General features: G+C 41.0%; 2 protein-coding genes across 2 annotated transcripts in view; both read left to right on the plus strand.

Moving 5' to 3' along the window:
• Positions 1–16,654, plus strand: part of ppm1lb (protein phosphatase, Mg2+/Mn2+ dependent, 1Lb) — a 46,783-nt gene extending 30,129 nt beyond the window's left edge. Inside the window, exons 2-4 of the mRNA XM_058633115.1 lie at positions 4,493–4,709; positions 11,836–11,997; positions 14,780–16,654. Of these exons, the coding sequence (XP_058489098.1) occupies positions 4,493–4,709; positions 11,836–11,997; positions 14,780–15,120 (720 nt within the window). The 3' untranslated portion in view covers positions 15,121–16,654. The remainder of the gene's footprint in view (positions 1–4,492; positions 4,710–11,835; positions 11,998–14,779) is intronic.
• A 1,658-nt stretch (positions 16,655–18,312) lies between these two features.
• On the plus strand, positions 18,313–20,535 carry LOC131462159 (ADP-ribosylation factor-like protein 14). The gene is made up of 2 exons (XM_058633151.1): positions 18,313–18,802; positions 19,489–20,535. The coding sequence occupies exons 1-2, from the start codon at positions 18,488–18,490 to the stop codon at positions 19,795–19,797; spliced, it is 624 nt and encodes a 207-aa protein (XP_058489134.1). The 5' UTR covers positions 18,313–18,487; the 3' UTR covers positions 19,798–20,535.
• Positions 20,536–21,095: the final 560 nt, after the last annotated feature.

Genomic DNA, 21,095 nt, shown 5'->3' on the forward strand with positions numbered 1-21,095 from the left:
CTTGGTGGAGGTTGTTGTGATGTTAATTTTTGTATTTTGAATTGCAGATCAAAACAACAAAGGGAAGCGTTTAAAACGGTCCTTCCCGTTATAAAATCCCCTGCCTTTTCTGTAGTTCAGCATTGCTTTGATGGTTTTCTGTCACTTATCTCAGGATCTGTCTTTTCTCTCTCTCTCTTCCTCTGTTCAACTTTTGTCTTCTGCTCTCCATTTGTCTGCCTGACCTGTCACAGAGACAGCAGAAATCCCCTCAGGGTGATTTTCAAAGGAGAACCCAGGTGTCCTTCCTCATTTCAACCAGCCTTGCTATTAGATTGATGGACGTGTTTTTGAATGTCCTTACTATTTATACTGCACCGAGTGGCTTACAGACGGCAGTCAGGTGTTTTGTACTAAAAGAGTGGACAATGCAAAGCATCGACACGTATCAGTGGCCCTTTTCAGAGAGAAAGGTGTGGGCTTTTGTGTGTGTGTGTGGGGGGGGGGAGATGTACTTACTGTATATGCAATTGTGTGTGCATACAAGCTTTTGTGCTTGTGTGTTGTGTAAGTGAGGTCTGGTGTGAAGGAGAGCCCAATGTGATACACTCTGCACAGCCATGACTGATTACACACTTGAGCCACATCTCCTGTGCTGGGAGTCTTAAGGCTGCAGGTCACAAGTAAACTCTTTCTGGTAAATAAGCTTTGAAATCATTAGTTTATTAATAAGCTTATGTAGTTGTTCCATTGGATAATTGATCTGGGTAAAAATGTCATTGTCATAGTTCTTTTTAATTGAATCTCTGTGTTATTTAATATTGCAGACTAGTGCTGCAACTAATGATTATTTTCATCGTTGATTCATCTTTTGATTATTTTCTCAATTAACAGAGTAACCTGTAAAATATTTTTTTGTCATCTATTCACATTTAAGAAGCTGAAAAATCAGAAGTCTTGTTTCATTTTTTGAACACTCTCAAACCGATGAATTGATTATCAAAATATTTGATCGAATAATTGCTACATTACAGACAAAACCAGCTGTTAGCAGAACAAATGATTGAACTTAAAAATAATTAATAGACCATTAATGAAAATGATGCTAATCACAGACTGTATATAAAAAATGGTCTATAGGAAAATGTCAATAATGTCAATTTTCTAAATTACACTCCAGTATAGAGGAAAATAGACAATGTCAACATGGTGTAGGCCAAAATTGCAAATGTCAGTACTTTAAAAATGGCATTCAGATTCTTATGGGTAATGTCACGATTGGTCGCCACTTGATTGTAATCAGCAGAGCAGCCTGACAACACAATTACAACACCACACACTCTCCACTGCTATTGACAAAGTTAGCAATCACATGGTGAACTCCGAATTAGTGACACTGATTGTTAGGGTACTCTGGTGGCCTTCACATACCAGAAAGGATGTTGCTCTTTTTCCTTTGTGTCGTAAGCGTCTGCTTTGAAATGCAAAATGCATGATCTTGCTGCTTTGTCTGTTTTGGTTGCCAAAGAAACATTATAATGCAAGATGGCAGCACTAAAATACATACACAAGGCTTATTCTGAGGCTACAGAAACCAAACTATTTCATTTTAAAGTAATCATACACTTATACAAACATGCTTAATGTATTCAATTTCTGCCAACAAACCCTCCTTAACTGTTAGATGGGAGATGATGGAGATCAGATCAGGGCTAAAAGGTAAGTGAATATTGAACCCTACATCAGGAGTGTTTGGTTGGAGAGAGAGAGACATGGAAAGAGAGGGCAGGGAAGAGAAAGAGGGAGAGAGAGTGTCACACAGCCTGGTGCTGGAGGGAGCGAACAAACAGAGAAATGCAGTGGTGTTTAGAAAGCTTACAGTAATCCTGTCTGCGGGGCAGTGTGGACTTTACTGTACAGACTCGGTACAATCAATTCAGTGAAACTGAGGTTGACCTTCTCAGCGGTGGAATGGGTAGAAAACCTGAAAGAAAAAAAGGTACCAACTTAAAGTTAAGACTTATGAGATTTGAAGTCCTCCACTGAGTCAACCTTTCAGAAAAAGAGGTTGTTTCACAGGAAGGGACATAGATTGATTTTTAATTCATCAGATGGCAAGTTACTTATTTTGCAGTATGACTAATAGTAGGTCAAGATGTCAGATTTATTTTGTCATCGCTCTGTTTGATGTTGATTCCACAACATCCAAGATTGATTCCAAGACTTAAGTGACATTATTTCTACTTTTGAATACAAAGTAATTGTTTTCATTCCCACAGGATGAGCCCTTTATCATTACATCTGGAGCAGGTCTTCTCTATGGAGGCCACCATGTTGGATCACTCAACACATTTTGAGTTTTAATGATAACGGACCGCTACCTTAAATTCTCCTACATGTTTGGAAAGGCAGGCTGAGGTGAGAGATATTAAGCGGCCACTTCACCAACAGATGTTGCTTAATTGTACACACTGTGCCTTCAAAGGTATACTGTAAAGTCTTTGATCGTATATAGTCAGTGCTACGTGTGCTTCTGCGTGTCCCTGTTTTGCTTGTGATCACCCTCAAGGATGCACAGTCAACGCTCGCGCTGTTGTTTTTGACTCGTATCTAGAGCTGGCAGCAGTGATGCACCAACAAAGGCAGGAAAAGAAGGAGACCGCGAGCAACTCAACAATGAAATGAGTTGCCAATGTTTGATGAGGAAGGAAGTGCACTCAAGCTGCTTTGTTCATACCTCTACTGAATGTAACAAAAAATAACATTTGTTTACAAGAAAACCTTTTTGCCATTATAGCGTTTGCTTAAACTTAGCTTTCAAACAGGCCCCCATCCTGTTCACGCACAGTCCTTTACTCTTCACTTTCAGCACTATTATTACCTTGTCTACTGTTTTACGTTGAGTTGCAAAGAATCTGAGTTGCTTTGGTCCAGCGAGCGGGAGCCTTCCATAAAGCCAGTCCCATAGCTCTACGTTTATTCTGACTCTACCCTCTAATTTTTTTTTTTTATCTCTGTCTGCATTCACCCCACTTTGCTTTTATTCCAACTACTCGTCTCATCTGCCATTTTGTTTCCTCCTGTATTCCACTCCCTGATCCTTACCATCTTGTCTTCATCCCTATATCCCTGAATCTTCATCCTCATCCATCCCTTGACGTCACCCCCATCCTCCCCTGCACCTCCTTTCATCCTGTAAGCTGGTGCAGATGCTGCAGCCTGATGTTTGATGTGTCACTCTGCTTAGCTGGCAGGCTAGATGGTCAAATAATCAAGAATAAGTTTCCCGTTTCTGTCAAGGTTGGTCCAAGGCTCAGGCCCATGCTATCACTCTCTTAAAGCCTGATCGGTATGTACTTACTTAAAGGAATGTAGCTGAGAAAAAAAAGTGCCTGTGACCCTCGTGCTTTCTTAATGAGTAGCAGGCAGACTACTCAACTGCACGGTAATTGGCATAACCTAAACTGACAGAGGACCTTCTGTCCGTTTATTAGCTTTCCACAGAGTTTATGAGTCCTGCTCGCTGCGTGGTCACTGCAGGATGAAAATAAAAAACCATGTCACTGGCGGTTGTCTTCAAGTGTCAGGAAGGGAAATAGAAAAGATCCACGGTGGATTTGGACTGCACGTCACCGGGACGGCAGGGAGAATGGGCTATAAGAGAAAGGATCGGGCACCTACACATGTACCGTTTGGGTGTCAGGGGAAGTGATAAGAGTGACAGAGTTTGCAAAGGGGAAGCTAAACAACACTGATGAGACATAACAAGTGAGAAGAAGATAAGTTGTTTTCAAGACACAGAGGTGTCGGGGGTTATGCAAGTCCTTAAAAGCACTTCCCCTGAGCTGAATGAGATATAGACGGTGAGGGATGGAGAGGGAAGTATACATAGCAGACGGAGCTAAATAGAGACACATTATGAGCACTTAAACATCATGGGTCATTTAGTTTAATTTAATTTAATTTAAGTCAATTTTATTTAATTGAACTTTAAACAAGTGAATCTGGGATTGATCAGATAAATTACACAGAGGTTTTTGAACTTCATGACCTTGGACTGGCTTGTTTTTTATTTATTGCCTGCTTTTGCTCTAAATAGAGGGAAGCAATAATTTCAGTCGTGAGATTGTTTTTAAGGCTCATCTTACAGTAAACTGGCTAGAGGTGAGGATACAGTTTCTTCAGCTGTGAGTGTGTGTGTGTGTGTTTGATTGGTGGTGCACTATTTCTTCTGTATCTTTGTTTATCTGTGATTTATGTGCTTCAGCAAGGTGGAAAGGAAATGCAGACCCCTGCTACTGCGGCTCTCTGTGTTTACCACTTGCCACAGTGTGTATGGAGTGCAAAAATTACACCTTTGAAGATTTGCTGTACATTAATATACTAAAGTGAAATATAGAAATAGACATTTTTTTTTTGGGGGGGGGGGGGGGGGGGGGGGGGGGGATAAATGTTTACAGAATATGTGGGATGATGATGATGATTTTTCTTTCCTTCTCCTGTCAATCATCAGGCTGCCGCTGACTTTGCCAAGGCCCACCTGCCCGAGGCTCTCCGCCAACAGCTGCTGACCTATGAACGGGAGAAGGAACGAGACCGAGACAAAGACAAGGAGAAGGATGAAAAAAAGGACAGGGGTGGCCTCTCTGTTCCCTCCATCCTCGAGCAGCAGATTCTGACACTGGACAGAGAGATGCTAGACAAGCTGTCTACCACTTCCAATGAAGCAGGTGTGTGTGTGTGTGTGCATGAATATTATGGGCAGCACATGGCCAACAGGAAAGGGCTTCTAACCAATCCCCAATGCTTGTGTGTGTTCAATACTGGTGTGTAAAAGGAATGGGTTCACTATCACGAATAGCTGTGTGTGCAAAAATAATGAATTCTAATTCAAGTTAGGGTTGTTTTTCCCAAAAAAAGGTTTGAATGAATATTACTTGACACACTAATTGTTTGAAGATAATCAGTTATTATCCCTGCCTGCATACACACATTTTTTTATTACTCTAGAAACCAAAATACCTTCAGAAGCTTTAGTGTTGTGATTGTCCGATCAAGAGGACAGTTCAACGCGTATCCTCTATTTTCACAGCAAAACAACAAAAAATCCCTGTCTTATAATAATAAATATGATTCTTAGCTATATTTTTATACTTATGATACAAATTCTCTCAAATATTTGTCCAGGGTATACTCCACCTTTCGCCCTGTCAGCTGAGATTGGCACAGCGGTAGATGAGTGAGTGAGGGAGTGAGATTTGAGTTTGACAGTCCTCGGACATTTGAACAGATATCCAAATTGACGTGACATAGGTGATACCGCTCATTGCTTTTGTCAGATTGAACATGTGACTACAAAACCGGCGAGTCCACACTCAGATGGATTTTACCCACATTGTGTTGATCATTACCAAAGAGACGTTAACAAATCACTGTTTTGTTTGCGGCAGTGTTTCGCAAACTATTAATTTCTACTCGGCTGTTGTTGAACAGTGACTGCCAGCAGCCCTGGGCCTTGCTTATTCAGCTGTTTAAATACAAGCTGATCGTCACAAGGCTTGCAGTAATTATCTCTGGAGGAAGGCAGGGAGGGAGGAGTGACGCCACAGAGACAGAGAGAGAACAAGAGAGAAAGTGATGGATGGAAAAAGGTAGGAGACGGGTCAGAGGAGAGGATGAATGCGCGGAAAGACGACATTTTGCTGTAGAGCAGAGAGGAAGGGGCGCGGTGTATGATGGGCAAAATGAAGGGAGAGGAGGTAAGGGGACAAATACAGAGTTGCACTTTCAAAGAGGGAACAAGACCAAAATAACGGGTGTTGAGAGATGACAAAGAGACACAAATCTTTGGGGAGAAAGTCCCGCTGCAGAGTCGTACAGACAAGTAACGCACAGACACATGAGCTTCATATATAAACATGTTTGACTTTGTTCCAGATTTCATTACAGCCTTATTTTCCTAATAAGTTTACAATCTTAGGCAAGAAGGTTATGTTTTTTGGCCAGGTTTGGATGAACTCTTGGGGGGATTTTCCTGAGGATGTAGGTTATAGCCCAGAGAAAGAAAAAAACAAAAGTGTTAGATTTTGATGACGATCCAGTTACGGGTCCAGATCACCACCGGATAAGATAGGGGAGTGTATTGATGCTGTGGAAACCTGAGTAGCCCTGTTAGGTTAGTGCTCTCCCAGTGCTTTCTCGAGATGTTTATGTAGCCAAGAAGCAGTAACAGCGAGGGAGAGGTGCAGCAGAGCAATGAGCCTCAGTCATGTAACATTCATACCATAGGGAGAAACTTAAGGAGGATTTTACAAGATTTAAAGGAATTAGAAGAGGCCATATGTTAACAGTGGAGCTGATTGTTCCGTTTGTAACGGCAGGAGCATTATTGACTTATTGAACACTCACGGGAAGGAGCTGAAATATAGTTCATTAGATGACTACAGTAGTGACATGCTCTAACCTGAAGAAATCGGCGTTCCTGCAGGGCAGTCTCTCTCTTTTGTTTCTGGGGTCTCTGATTACAATGAAACGGAGGGAAAAATAGAGATGCAGTGAAAAAGGGAGTGGATGACACTCACAGAACTGAAGAAGCCTCTTGTCGGGCTCGAGAATGTGAGGTCACACATGCCAGCAAAAATCTTTGGAGTGCGAATACATTTTGTCACAGGTTGCTCTCGGGCGCCTGACATTCTGTGTGTCTATGCCTTGGACTTTCATCTTTCCTAATGGCTGTCTGCGAAGCCTGTGTTCTCTATACGCACTTGCCCCAACTTGTAGTCGAGGAAGGATGGCGTCATGGTCAAAACCAGTGAAAGACAGATAAGGGGTGGATCTTGGCTTCTGACTGTCTCTAATCCAGATCTTCCTGTAAACGTATCCCTGTGTGTGTGTGTGCAGCAGTCATGAAAACAGTGACAAACAAGACTCTTGTTCCCCAAATTTGCCCTACAGGATGCAAACAGTTGGACAGTTTCAGACAATTCAGCATTACTTTAAGAGTTTGGGCACATTTTTTGGCCGCAGCATGGGATGTTGTACTCAATTTCTGTGAATTTAGTGCATCGAGACACTCATTATAGCTGTTTATGATGTTCGTAATTTTTTTTTATTCTAAGGGTCTAGCACCTACCAGGCACATTATTAACTTTATCTCCCTCTGGATGAATGAATACCTTCAGCAATGTAATCCTTCATAAGGAACTCTTGTTCTATACATCCTGGATTCTGCTTACAATGTTACGTCTGTCATACTAAAATTAATTTTTTTGGTTTGAGATCTCCAAACCAACAGTAAAACAAACCTCTTTTTAAAGGTTATCTGTATAAACGCTTAGGCTTATCTGAAACCTGTTGGATCATCTGACCTTTTTCTGTTTCTCAACCCATCAGACTTTATTGTCTCAGATCCTGGCTATTCATATGAAGTCAATACCACGGCTAATTATTGGCGTAGAGAATTTGTATGAAGTTCGATATAATAAAGTGGAATTTTCTTTAAGAGGGTGAAATAAGGGAATGGGATTGCTACTGTGAGTAAGTAACCGTAAGTAGGCTGCACACACAGCTGATGTGACTCACATTGTTGAGGGCCTCACGTCCTCATGAGTTGGTCATATGATGCACTGATTTTCAAAGAGTAAAAATAAATGTTCAGACTGGGGAAGACAGCTGACCATTACCACTCAGATATTCTCTACATTTGACATCCTCTCCTCTGCTCTGCTGCTTCCTCCGCTGCAGATAAACACCAGCTTTCTGATCTGTGTTGCTCTCAAAAACAGTCCCCCCACACCCCACCCCTCTGATCGCTCTGCTTACTTAAGCTACGTGACCTGTTGCATACAAAGTCCACACAGCAAGAAGAACAGCGTCCGCAATTACAGACAAACTTGCAGCCAAGCTCCATTACAGCGAAATGCCTGTGTGTCTCGTCAACAGTATGAATTTGCTCTCCTGTCAGCATCTTGTGAGCTGGTAGGGAGGTGGGGGGCTGATGATGAGGTAATTGTTGTGCATTCTTGTCTGTTTTGTATCTGATTCAACAAGCACATCATTTAGGGTGCACGACTCCCCTGCTTTGTGTCGTAATCAAAGCCTAAATTAAGCTGGCAGTGCAGGAAGAGAGAGTGAAAATGGAGAGAGAGAGAGAGAGGGAGAGACGCTCTCACTTTAACTCCGAGTCGCTGCGACAGCAGCCTATCAGATTTACCCCCCCCCCCCCCTCCTTTCCCCCTTCATCTCTCTGTCGTTCATCGGCAAACAAAAGTGCTCCGAAGAAAGATAAGGGAGATGGAATGTCCAGGACCTCGGCGTCTGCTCGTGAAAGTGTCTGTCTGACGCGTCTAATGTGTGACGTGTCTCTCACATCACAAGCGTAATGTCAACGTACTTCAGTCTGGAATCGATAGTTACTAAGCAGCAATATGTAGACGAGGCTGTTGGCCATGAAGGGCTGTGTCCTTTTGAGTTGAATGATAAGAATGTTTAAGATTAGGAAAGTTCCTGTAATGCCAAGGTCATTTAGAGGATCTTTCTTTCTTTTTTTTTTTTTTCTCACAAAGACAGAAATCAAACGTGCGCTTTCATTGTATTTATTCACAGCGTAGAGAGATCCTTTACGATCGAGAGACACGGAGCAGTGAGTGCGTCAACACTGAGCCCTTTCAGCAAACACCAGCATTAACACACACATGGCACCGTTTCAGTGTCTAACTGGCAAGAAATCAAATATCTGCTTGAAGCACTGAAATACTTCTGCTTCAGTTTATGCAGCAGATATAGTTTCTGTATTACTCACACGAGGATATCGATATGGTATCACAAGAGCGTAGATCTTTGGTTAAAACAATACAAAATGCTCTCAACATGCAGTCAGCTTTAGAGTGAAGCTCCATTTGTTTTGTCCAAGCGTAACAATTGTTTGCTGTGATTGTTTTAGCTCAAGTGTTTTATTTTTCCATTGCTATTAATCATCTTGTGTGTTAAGGCTCGATTGATGTTGATCTTTGTTTTTCTGTGGGATTACTTGAAGCACCGTACAATGCCATTCCCCTCTCACTCAATATTTGCTCATGTTAAGTGTGTTTGCAGCACTTTGTTCAAATTCTGCCTTGATTCCTCCTTAGTTCACAGTGTTTGAAACAACATTTGACCTGAGATGACAGCACATAGTGATGCCAGTACAGATTGAATGTTATTATAGTAACTAGCATTTTATGTATTTTTTTTAAAGAGCCCAACATTTTGGGGCCTCAGTCTGTAAACCTCAAGGATTTCTTTTCCTTTTCCTCTTCTACACTCACTTGGTGGGTGTAGAAGAGGAACACGATTGGAAATGTGGAAGCACTGCTAAACATTTTTTTTGAGGGGGAAAAAAGCCAGAGATCTAAAATTAAAGAGAAAATTCTGGGAGTGTAAAGATAGAAGTGAGTTAGACAGGACACTCCCGACGGTTGTCAGCAGCTGAGCTGCAGTGGAGGTAATGCTGTGAGAAAAACAAATGAAATAAATCAGACAATAGTTCTGTGTTTTTCCTTCTGTCAAACCACTGTCTGATTCACAGGCTTGACTGTCACTGTGACTAAACCACCTCGTATTAGAGGAAACTGTGACGTTCATGTGTTGTAGCCATAAGAATTGTAAGAGGAAGAAGATCTCACTTTGGACGCCAAAACTGACCTCAAGATTTAACACACACCAAAGGAATTTAATGGAATAAAAACGCCACTATAGAAAGTAGAGATGGCACCATACACTTTTTTTGTGTCCAATACCGATAACACAAACTCCGAGTATCTACCGATACCGATATCATTTTAGAACCTTTATGAACGTATGAAGCTGTGAACAACACATTTGTGCCGAGTCATTCCAAAGACACAATTCTCCAGCTGTGGAGCAAATATTGTTCTCCCCAAAAGAGAAGAAATGAACAAACCCAAACATGACTCAGCTAAAATGCTTTAGCTGAGTTTTATTTACATGTTTTCAGGCTGTGCATAGTGAAGCATGTGATAATATATAGGATTGTATTAGATTTGACATTTTCATCTGTACGATATCCGATCCAGTGATTTTAAGTTTTTATAAAGCAGTCAAAGACATTCAGATGAAGCAGAATCGTTTTATCTCCATCTCGTCTCGTCTTGTTTTTGTAATGGGAAAACAGCTGAAGTGGACTGAACTGCACTGATGATAGAAAGTGAAGAGAGGGAGAGACTAACTGCGCAGCTGAGATGCTATTTATCTCATTGTCGAGTCAAAGGTGTGCTCGGAGAATTAGCATGAGCGCAGGGCACATTTGGGTCACCGTGCCATTTAAATGGGGAACTCTGAACATGTGCTTGGCATGGCTTGGCTAATTGGGTAAGAGTGTGTGTGTGTGTGAACAAAGCGCCACGGTTCATCATCTTGATCGCCATGGGAACTGCAGGATAATTAGCCGGACGGCGTGGGACAGCAGAGCAGCGGCGGTTATAGGGCCGCACGCAACAACGGAGTTAATAGAAATGGATTTCTCACAAACAGTGTGAAAGTCACTTGAAATTAAGTGGCAGCAATATTTATTTCATTCATCTTTGTCCTCGCTTCCAGCTGCTTCCTTTCTCTCTGTCTTGTACTTTGTTTTCCAATTTCCTCTTTCTTTTTTTTCTCCCCCATTTTCTGTTAATCACTTTTCCCTCACTCAAAGCTAAACAACAAAAAAAGGGTGATAATAAAAAAGATCACTATACTTCTGAGAAATAATGTCTTTTTCTCTCATTCCCCCAATACATCTTCCCATCTGTCGCTCTACGCCCCTCCTGTGCCTACACTTTTCATTTCAGTCTGTGTGTGTGTGTGTCTGTTACTAGAATCTACAATAGAGTAACTGTGAATGCAGAAGATGGATGTACAGTACTCTGCTTAATGTCAAACGCCTGACATACATTCTCAGTCGGTCAACATCGCACCGCGATGTTTCGTTCACATTCTAGCGATGAACTGCGTTTGTCTTGGGCTTTAAACTCTCATAGTGTGTCTTTTATTTGCCCCATTCCCTCGTCTTCTTCCCTGTACCACCCCCTGCTCTGTGTGAGTGTGTGTGGTCCAGCCCAGCAGGACCCCTGCACTTTCTCCTCTACTCTCTCCCTCTCTTTCTCTCTCTTTCTCTCTCTCTCTCTCGCTCCAGTTTTTGTCTTTGCTCTGTGGTACCAAGCAGACAGATCTGTCCTTTCACTGCAGGACTTTGGATCAGGCACAATAGTCCTCAGATTCTCCAGTCCAGACCGCGTTCTGCCTGGCTGCGAGGCTAAACAAAGAGAGGAAGGAGGGAAAGAAATGAAAGCACCAAAGACCTTGTATTTGCTTTGTTTGCACATGGAGTCATGTTGCTATTGCACGTGTGTGGTAGAGTTGTGTGTGCTGAGTTTTTCAATCTCTTCAGTTTCCTGACGTTTTTAAGCAGGCGGTTGCATTGCAATTTGGATTTCACTAAAATGTTGTTCAGACATTTGTGAGCCCTTAAGGGTGAAGCCTAATCACCCTTGTGTCCCTCTTGATTTTCCATTAGCAGCGTCACAATGTTAATATTTGATGTTCGGAGTAAAAACACTTCCTGAAAATGTAGAAACAACCTTTTGGATGACTTGTAATAATTTTAGAGTGGACAGACTCTGGTATGATTTATGCATGAAAAACAAGCATCTTGGTCTAGTCATTTTATCCATAAATAAACGCACTTGATTTCCCTGAACAAATAGTGGCATAAAGATATTTTCAGATATTTTGTGCTTATTACTCACTGAAGTAACTCTCCTCTCCTCTCCCTGGTCCATCTCTCCCCCCATCTTTCCTTCCCTCCCTGTGTTTCAGGTACCACATGTCTGGTCGCCCTGCTGTCTGATAAGGAGCTGACGGTGGCCAACGTCGGAGACTCCCGCGGAGTCCTTTGCGACAAAGACGGCAACGCCATCCCTCTGTCGCATGACCACAAACCGTACCAGCTCAAAGAGCGCAAGAGGATCAAGAAAGCCGGTGAGAGAGCGCAGCTGCAGTCCAGAGCAACCACTTTTCTCCTGTGATTCTGGGAAGCAGAACTGTTGGAATGGAACATCAAAAAAAACATGCAGATTGTTGTCATGAAAGTAAAGTTTCATAGCAGCAGAGACTCTGGTGAATGATAACACAATCCATTTCCAGAGCAGCACTTTATCAAACGCAGGCAGACACAGTGCACAGTATTTAAGTTGTATCTGGAGGCATAACTCTGCCTCCTACTCTATCTGCATTTTCTCATTGCTGAGAAGAAATTGATGGCCTGTTGCCAGATTTCACTGTGAGCACGGCTCACTATCTCCACCCAGTGGTCTGATGGGGTACTGAGAATGTGTCTGTATCATGTTGCTGCTTACAGTATGTATTTTTTATTTATTTATTTATTTATCTGTGAAATTTCTTGGGGGAGATGATAGCATGTACTTGACCTCCATACGCAGCATTAGCTGGAGATGTTTTTCCTCCATTATTCTAGATTTTGGAGCAACTTTGCTGCATCGTTTTGAATTTTGACCTGGGGAAACTGCCAAAGCCAAGTGTCGTCCCTTTTCTCGCAGTAAACAAGGGAGGTAAACTCACCTTGGCACAGCACAGTTTAGGTTGGGTTTCCACTACAAAATAGTACCTACTCTATCATGGCTGTGTTTACACGCGACACACACAAACAAGTGACTTGTAAAGCAGTTGTTTGAATCATTAGAATCAAATTTAAACAATTTATTCAGTACTACCTCTGTGACCGGAGCACAGACTCCGTCTGACAGGTACAGGTATTTATAGGTCACATATTCAGGCTTTAGGAAATGCATTTTTTTTTCATCTTCTTATGTGTTGTTGAGTCAAAGTTATGATTCATTTTATATCGCATTTTAGTAGTGATATAAAGTAGCAATAATTGTGCAGAAGTCACAAAATAGGCCGTTTGTTTTTTTATTTTTGTTCATAAAAACGAGCCAAGCGAACTTTGAACTGCGACTATTTCACACATTCAATCTGTTTTAAACATTTTGAGTACTTTTTTGCTCAGGTGTGTTTATATAGTTGGTGAAAATGAAAAAAGGTTTTAACATAGTATTGGAAAAAAAGCTACGGTTCTATGGTTTAAAAATAACTTTTAATCTGCGTGGCCACTTTTCCTCCAGTCACTCACAGCCTGTCATCGCCTCTAGGTTTGATAGTTTATGTTAATGAAAGCTACATTTTCAAATAATGCAGTGATTATGAGAAGACAAACAATTAAAGTCTAATGATAATGTGGTTGCTAAAATGTTTGCTAATTAATGCACTTATTAGCTTAAGTATCATTTTCAGCAGCTAACCGCCAAAGTAAATGCCCCGCGGTGCTTAACAGAGACATTAGAAATGTGTAAAGTCTCCCCCTTTTTTCCCCTAATTGCACTTTGCCAACAATTACATTACAACACAGCGAGCTAAAGTTGTAGCTGCTGAAGGGGCGACCTCTGGAAACACAAGAGTTCAAGTCATCTGCTATTTCTGGAACTGATTGGGGGAATTTTAGTTATTTAAGAGCAGTTTGGAGTGGAAAGATGCACATAATGGGATTTTTTTTGGACGTAGCTGACACCAATATGTTACAGCCTGCAGTGAGTGGCCTGAACTCTCAACCCCCAGTATTTTTAAAACCCTGGCTGACCTGGCTGAGCCAGGAACGAGGGAGGCATCCTGACCTAGTATGGAAATCTTCATCTCATTCAGTCATTTCCAGTACAATTCCCTGCTTGCAGATCTGTTGAAGCCACAGAGGACATGCAGCTGTACTCTCAGGATGTGACATGAATTGAAATGCGTCCAATATAAACAGTTCATTCCATTTGCTTTGCAACAGGGAGCACCGGGGTGAGTGAAAACATGTCTGTTGTGTGGATCCATAATAGGATTCGCACTTTGACGTGAACGTGGTGGCGTCAGACACGAGACTCAGTGTTGGTATCTGTTTGATTCTGGTTCAAATCACTGAATCGAATATCGTGAAAAGAAACTAATGAAACTGCATCAGGCTGATAACAGTATTGGTAGATGCTAGATTAGGGACACTGCACATTAATGAACATTGATGGAATAAGATAAAACACTCAAGCACATAAAGAAAAGGTAAGAAAAAAAACTAGGGATGCCCAATATTATCAGCACGATATTGGTATTGGCAGATATTGGCATTAAAATGGATTATCAGATATCGCCAAACACAAAGATCTGCAACAGTCGACTTCATAAGCTGCTACCTCCTTGATGTCTATGCTGGCGACCTCTACAACTAATATTTTTTTTACATTTATTTATTTTGCTCAATGAAGAAAATGTATATCTGCTGTTGGGCACAGGGAATAAATATTTATGATATTTATCGATATCTCTATTGGTGATCGGCCCAAGAGCTCCCAACATATCAGCATATTGGATATCGGCAAAACGTTCAGTATCATGTATTCCTAAAAAACGCCGACAGGCAAGGAAAAGCAACATAATCTGTGCTCCAGCCAACAAGGGCAGACCACTAACTACAGAAAATCTGTCATGAGGAATAAGGGACCACACTCAAGGTTGTAACGTTGGAACCAAAAAGCTCTAATCTCTCATCAACATATGGAGAAACGCTGCCAGCTGGTTCAGGGAAACAAAAGTAATCTGTGTCATCTTTGTGGTATAATGGCAGTAATAACTTTGTGTTTCTCCTTTCTCCTTCCCTTTGTTTTGCCTCTCAACATACTCTCTCTCTCTCTCCACCCGGCTTCCTCCTCAGGTGGTTTCATCAGCTTCAGTGGATCGTGGCGCGTTCAGGGCATTCTGGCCATGTCCCGGTCTCTGGGCGACTACCCTCTGAAGAACCTCAACGTGGTCATCGCCGACCCAGACATCATGTCCTTCGACCTGAACAAGCTGCAGCCGGAGTTCATGATCCTGGCGTCCGACGGCCTGTGGGACACGTTCAGCAACGAGGAGGCGGTCCGCTTCATCAGGGAGCGACTGAACGAGCCTCTCTTTGGTGCCAAGAGCATCGTCCTCCAGTCCTTCTACCGTGGCTGTCCTGACAATATCACGGTCATGGTGGTGAAGTTTAAAAGCAAAGCCAGCGAGCAGTAGACCAGTCCGTCTACCAAACACGGTATCAGCAGTATGTTATGTTTGAATAAGCTTAAGATAGGGAAAAAAAAGAAAGAAGAAACACCCCATACATTTTTTTTGAGCAAGAACTATTTCTATCACAGATTATTATGACAGAAGTCGACCCTTCAACGCATCGACCGCCGCCGCCACACTCATTGACTTTCACTGCTGTCAAAGTGACACATGAGAAAATAAGTCCTTCGTTTTTGAGATACAGTAATGATGAAGATGAGTCACTGTTATGCAAATTTACAGATTTGGCTTTGTCCTCTGTGTGCGTGTGTGTGTGTGTGTGTCTCAGTTCATTGGCTAACCAATAACAACAGATATGACTTTCACACGACCGCATGGAGTTCTCGTTTCATTTTTTAGACGTGAAGCCCGTGTCCATTCATGTTCTCAGTTTTCTTACCCCCCGTTTCTACGTCGTCTAAGTGTTTTAACGTCGGATGATGTCGCTGGTGCACATCAGTGCATATAAATCACAGATTACGTCCCTTAATTCATGAACGACACAAATGCCCATCCACGTCGTACAGAAATAGACACGGCGGCAGAGTTGCATTACACTTGCTGAACTTGTTGACATGAGAATGAGTGAATGAGTGTTTTGTCTTGAGTTGCCCTTGAGTTTAGTTTAATGGCCACTTATAACGATCGCTGTTTGTATTCTGTGTCCGTTTTAACTGTTGACAACTTTTAAGGCGATAATGTAGGAACCGTCAGATAATATTGTAGTTTGTCAAAATGTAATATTACATTTTGACAAGGGTTACACAGTCTTTTAAAGCTGCCCATTTCCACATTACACAAGTCTTTTAACTGCTAATAAAAGTTATGTGACACTTTAAAAACATTGATTTTATTCATCATACAGGTTATCACAAATAATATCAAGAAAAAGTCCTTATTATTATTTGTGGATTTAGCTTTTACGGTCCTTTTAAAAACTACATATTGACATGCTATTGTGTTTACCGACTTTTCCTACATTATTATTACTGACAACAATCCACATGAGATATAAAAGAACTCAAGACTTGCTGTTGTGAGTTTGTATTATTGTCAAATTACTAGTCACGAGAAAAGTCCTTCATCCCCGATCATTACTGCTCGATATGTGTCTCCCTGAACTGTGATTGAAAATGTAACAAGCCTTTGAATGAAAATGTGTCATTGTTGCCTTATTTTTGGGTTGTTTTTTTGTTTAATTGTTGATTTTCTGTCATGGAGTCTGCTGCCAAAACTACTTGTCAGTTTTTGATATAATGCGGTCGATCGTACGTTGCACACTGCACGACCTCGGTGTCACATGTCGTTACAGCGCTTGTAGAGTAGCATCGATGAAGGAACGTCTCCACGAGACTCGACGTTGTAACATAATTGTACATATAATGTCCTCATGTTACTATCAGCCCCACTACTGTTTATACAGCAACGCCGCGCCTGCTCCTGGATTGTTTAACTTCAGAGATGTATATCGCAAAATAAAATAAAATGGTTTGTGGTATTCTTCTTTTTTTTTTTTGGTTCACATTATGAATGTTTATGTGGCATTTGTACTTTGTTTTTGTTGACTTTAATAAACTGTAAAGAAAATAATAAGACATTTAAAAAAAAAAGTGTAAATCAACAAAGTAACATTAAAATGACAAATGATCATTTTCTGTGTTAGGTATGTTTTTTGGGTTTTTTTTTAAGGAAAATACATGTACAGTGTTTATTAGCCAACCTGAATGAATAGCATTGATAATTATCAAAATCATTTATCATTCATTTATGTTTCTGTAATACACCAGTATGTAGATGATCTTTAACCCAAATGAAATGTTCAATGCTAAAATACATTTCTAGTTGTTATCCATGAATTTTCAAATGTACTGTTTTACAAAATAACAAACAGAAAAATAGTAAAAGCACATTACTACTTTTTTGATTAAGATGTCAAATTATAGTTATTTACTCTTATTCCTGAACAGAAATATTACTATTTGTGTTTAAATGTTATACTAAATGATTAATTTCTGACAGCTCAAATTTTAGTATAAAAAGGTGAATTCACTTTATTTGGCAAATAAATATCAAGAACATTTTTAGATGTTGAGTTTTTGATAGATTTTCTCAAATATTAGTTATAAAATGTAGCATAATATAAGCATAAATTCATATCCTGAACATATTCATTATCCTGTTAAATATCAACACTGGGACTTGAATAAACATATGCATTAAATGAGCCTGCAGTCCAGTCCATGTCATATTGTTCATGGCAAATAAAGTTGGGAACTCTCAGATGATGTACATGTGTTAAAAAATAAAAGTTAAAAAAAGTAATAACTGTGACTTCTAGTTCAGGTTAAAAATAATCTTTTTGTCCAGAGGTTTCTGGAAGTTGCACATTTAATCTACATGTACATATTGTGAGAGTAAGGAACATTTCCTGTGATGTCATTGTTACAGGACGTCCAGTCAGGAAGAAGCCAAACTCCAAACATAGACTTCCTGGCTACTGCCTGTGTGTGTGTACCTGGTATTCCTTATGTTGTGGGGACCTGAATCTGTGGGGACAAAAATCATGTCCCCATAATGTAACATAAATGACTACATTTTAAGGTGAAGACATGTTTTAGGTCAGGGTGAGTTTAAGGTTAGGGGTCAAGGTCAGGATTAGGTCAGTAGTAATTATAGTTAAGTTTATTGTAAGTCTCCAGGAAATTAATGTTAGTCAATGCAATGTCCTCTGAAGCCATGGGAACTAGTGTGTATGTGTGTGTGTGTGTGTTGTTTACCTCTTTAGGACCGTTGCTGGCATAAACACTGACCTTGTCAGGACCAGTAGTCCTCATGAAGATAAACAACTAATGAGAACCAGAACCTAATTTGTGGGGAACTGGTTAACTTAAGGTTTGTGCTTATGGTTAGGCATTAACTGGGTATGGTTAATGTAAGGGATAAGGCTTTGTTTAGACTGTCGAAATGAATGGAGGTCAATCCAGTGTCCTCAGAAGAATAGCTGTGCAAACCTGTGTGTGTGTGAATGATCTGGGGCAGGTGTGGTGGTGGGAGTCCACTGAGGGAGCAGTGGTAACCAGAGAGCTCCACACTTCTTTGCACCGTCACTTTGGATATAAATAGTTTTACAGAAAGCAACGCAGGGGACTAAAGGAATCTCATCACAGCAGGGGGAGGGGCTGCTATGCCTGTGTGTACATAAAGCATACTTACTGTTGGCAGTGGTCATAAGAGACCACACTCACTAACCCCGCACACACTCAGAACAGACGGAGTCACTGGATTTTCACAAAACCTTTTTTTGGATACAGACAGATTAAATTCCTGGGACATGGGCATTTGTGGATCCAAGAGTCGGGAACAAGCGCAGGTCCTTATGCTGGGCCTGGACGGGTCAGGAAAGACCACCCTCCTCTACAAACTGATGTACAATGAGAGTGTGGTGACCGTGCCAACTGTGGGCTTCAACGTGGAGTCACTGGAGACAGACAGGAGCAGCCCAAGTCTGACCGTGTGGGATGTGGGGGGACAGAAGAAGATGAGGCCCCACTGGAGACATCACTACACCGACACAGCTGGACTGGTGTTTGTGGTGGACAGCTGGGACCAGAACCGGCTGGACGAGGCCCGCAAGGAACTTCATCGGGTAACTAAACCAAATAATTATTGAATTATTTCTTTAAAACAGAGGGGAACACTATCTGTATAGTCTTTGAATCAGCGCTCACTCTGTGTCATGCATCTGCATAAATTCGAAACATCAGAGCCAGTTTGGACATGTTATTATTTAATCAATCATGATTTTCATTGCTTCTTGGGAACCATGTTGTGCGTCTGATTTTGAATAAGGAGACTTAATTGAAAAACGATAGAAGATCGAGGAATGGATGCCGGATAGTAGAGAAATAGAGCTTTGTGTCATGTACTTGTCATTACGGTAGCCCTCAGGACTTCTGCGGAACGACCATCCAATCACAGACAAGATTCACCAGCGCGTCACATGTTTTTGACAATTCTACAGCCATAAAATTAAAATAAATCCAGGCTGCCTGAATGTCCTAACGGTCATAAGAGGGTTAATGTGTCCCTTCTGGGCTACTGTACAAACATCTCAACCTTCACTACTTGATATGTTAGAAGAATAAAACAAATCAAATGGATTTAAAATTCATCATACAGATGTTTCCAGAACTCTTCTGGTCATTTTGATCTTGAAGTGCCCCTCTTAAACTTGAAGAAAGGTTCTTGCCTGACATGGATGTGGATAAAACGTCCTTTGTTTTGCACGGTATAAATGAATGTGTTTTTGTCGTTGCTTTCTCTGTATACCAGGTCCTGAGATACGACAGTCTCCGAGGAGTTCCTCTTGTGGTCCTCGCCAACAAGCAGGACCTCGCTGGAGCTCTGAGCCCAGAGGCACTTTGCCAGAAACTGGACATGAGGCGAGTGTGTGAGGGCAGGGCCTGGTTCATCCAGCCCTGCTCAGCCACCACCGGCGTTGGGCTCGAGGAAGGTTTCAGGAGGATCGTCTATCTGATGAAGACCCCACTGAAACAGACGCGAGAGGACATCAAAGTGAAAATGAAGTCCAAAGGCTTCAGCATCACAGCTGTGAAAGGAATTGTGCTCTGCAGCAGATGATAGATGAAAAAAAGTGTCTTCATGCCTTTGTCTCTCTGTGAGTCCACAGCACGAGTCCACAGCACACCACTCTGTGGTCTGAGGAAAATGATGATAACACGTTGATTAGTGTTAATATCAGTGAGAGATAAAAACTTTAAGCCTCTCTAGGAACCTCATGACAAGGTTCTACATACTGTAGCTATTGAAGCTTAGAGACAAATTTTTAAATTGTGTCTCATGTCAAAGTTTGTATTCTCACAAAAAGGGTCATGGTGACTTCAGCCTCCATCAGAGAGACCAGAGAGTTAGGTCCCATGATGGATAGAACACGGGAGAATAAGTTCAGAACTGACAGAATGAAACAGTGTCTTTATCTGTGTAAATTAAAAGGTTTAACAGGATCATGGAGGGGTGAGACACCCATAATCTATTTTGGATTATCAGGGAAAAGCTGCGTGTGAAGTGTGAAAGCTGAGAAAACGATGGATATGTCACAAAATGTGTGCGACAGTGTACACAGTATATTTTACCCAAATAGACTAATTTATTTTCCACGTGTCGACTGTTTCTCTTACTTTTTTACTTATTTGCATTATTTTTAATATTACATTGTAAAAAATATAAAGACTAGACATTTCTTGAACTGATGGATGGATTTGTTTGAATGTAGTGTATTTCTTTATTTAAACGCCATGCTGGCTCTGTTTCACTACTGCCTTCCTACTGTCTTGAAATAAAGATGTTATCATAAACATGTGGAATTGACTGAGGTGGTTCTTGTATGAAGAGGTTTCACCGACTCATCTTAAGTTGTAGTTCAGCAATGGATTGTATCTTTTAAACTGATTGGGTTTTCAATCTTAATTCCCTTTTTTGTCTCTGTGTGTGTGAAACAATGAAGTTGTATGTGTAATCAGTTTAACTGCTGTTGATCAAATTACTACAAAAAGGTTGGGCAATTACATCTTTGGTAGCCTCCATTTACATGTAAATTTAATCTCAACACTTTTATGTATAATTATTGTGGGGTTTTTCATACGCATATTAAAGTTAGAAAATGGAACTTAACTACTTATTCAAATTTCTGAAAAACATCGTCGTGAATACATGAAGGTACTTAAAAGTGACTTATGTGGATGAGAGAATGCAGGGATGAGTAGTATCGTTGGCATATTCTTTTTAAATGTAATAGAAGAGATGCTGACATTTTCAAAACTGTAATGTAAAGCAGCTCATCCAGACTAGAAAAGCTCTATATAAATGCAGACCATTACGAGTAACAAATAGTTAGAGGAAATGTAGTGGAGTTAAAGTAA

Source organism: Solea solea, chromosome 7 (assembly GCF_958295425.1).
Source record: "Solea solea chromosome 7, fSolSol10.1, whole genome shotgun sequence".
NCBI classification, from domain to species: Eukaryota; Metazoa; Chordata; class Actinopteri; order Pleuronectiformes; family Soleidae; genus Solea; species Solea solea.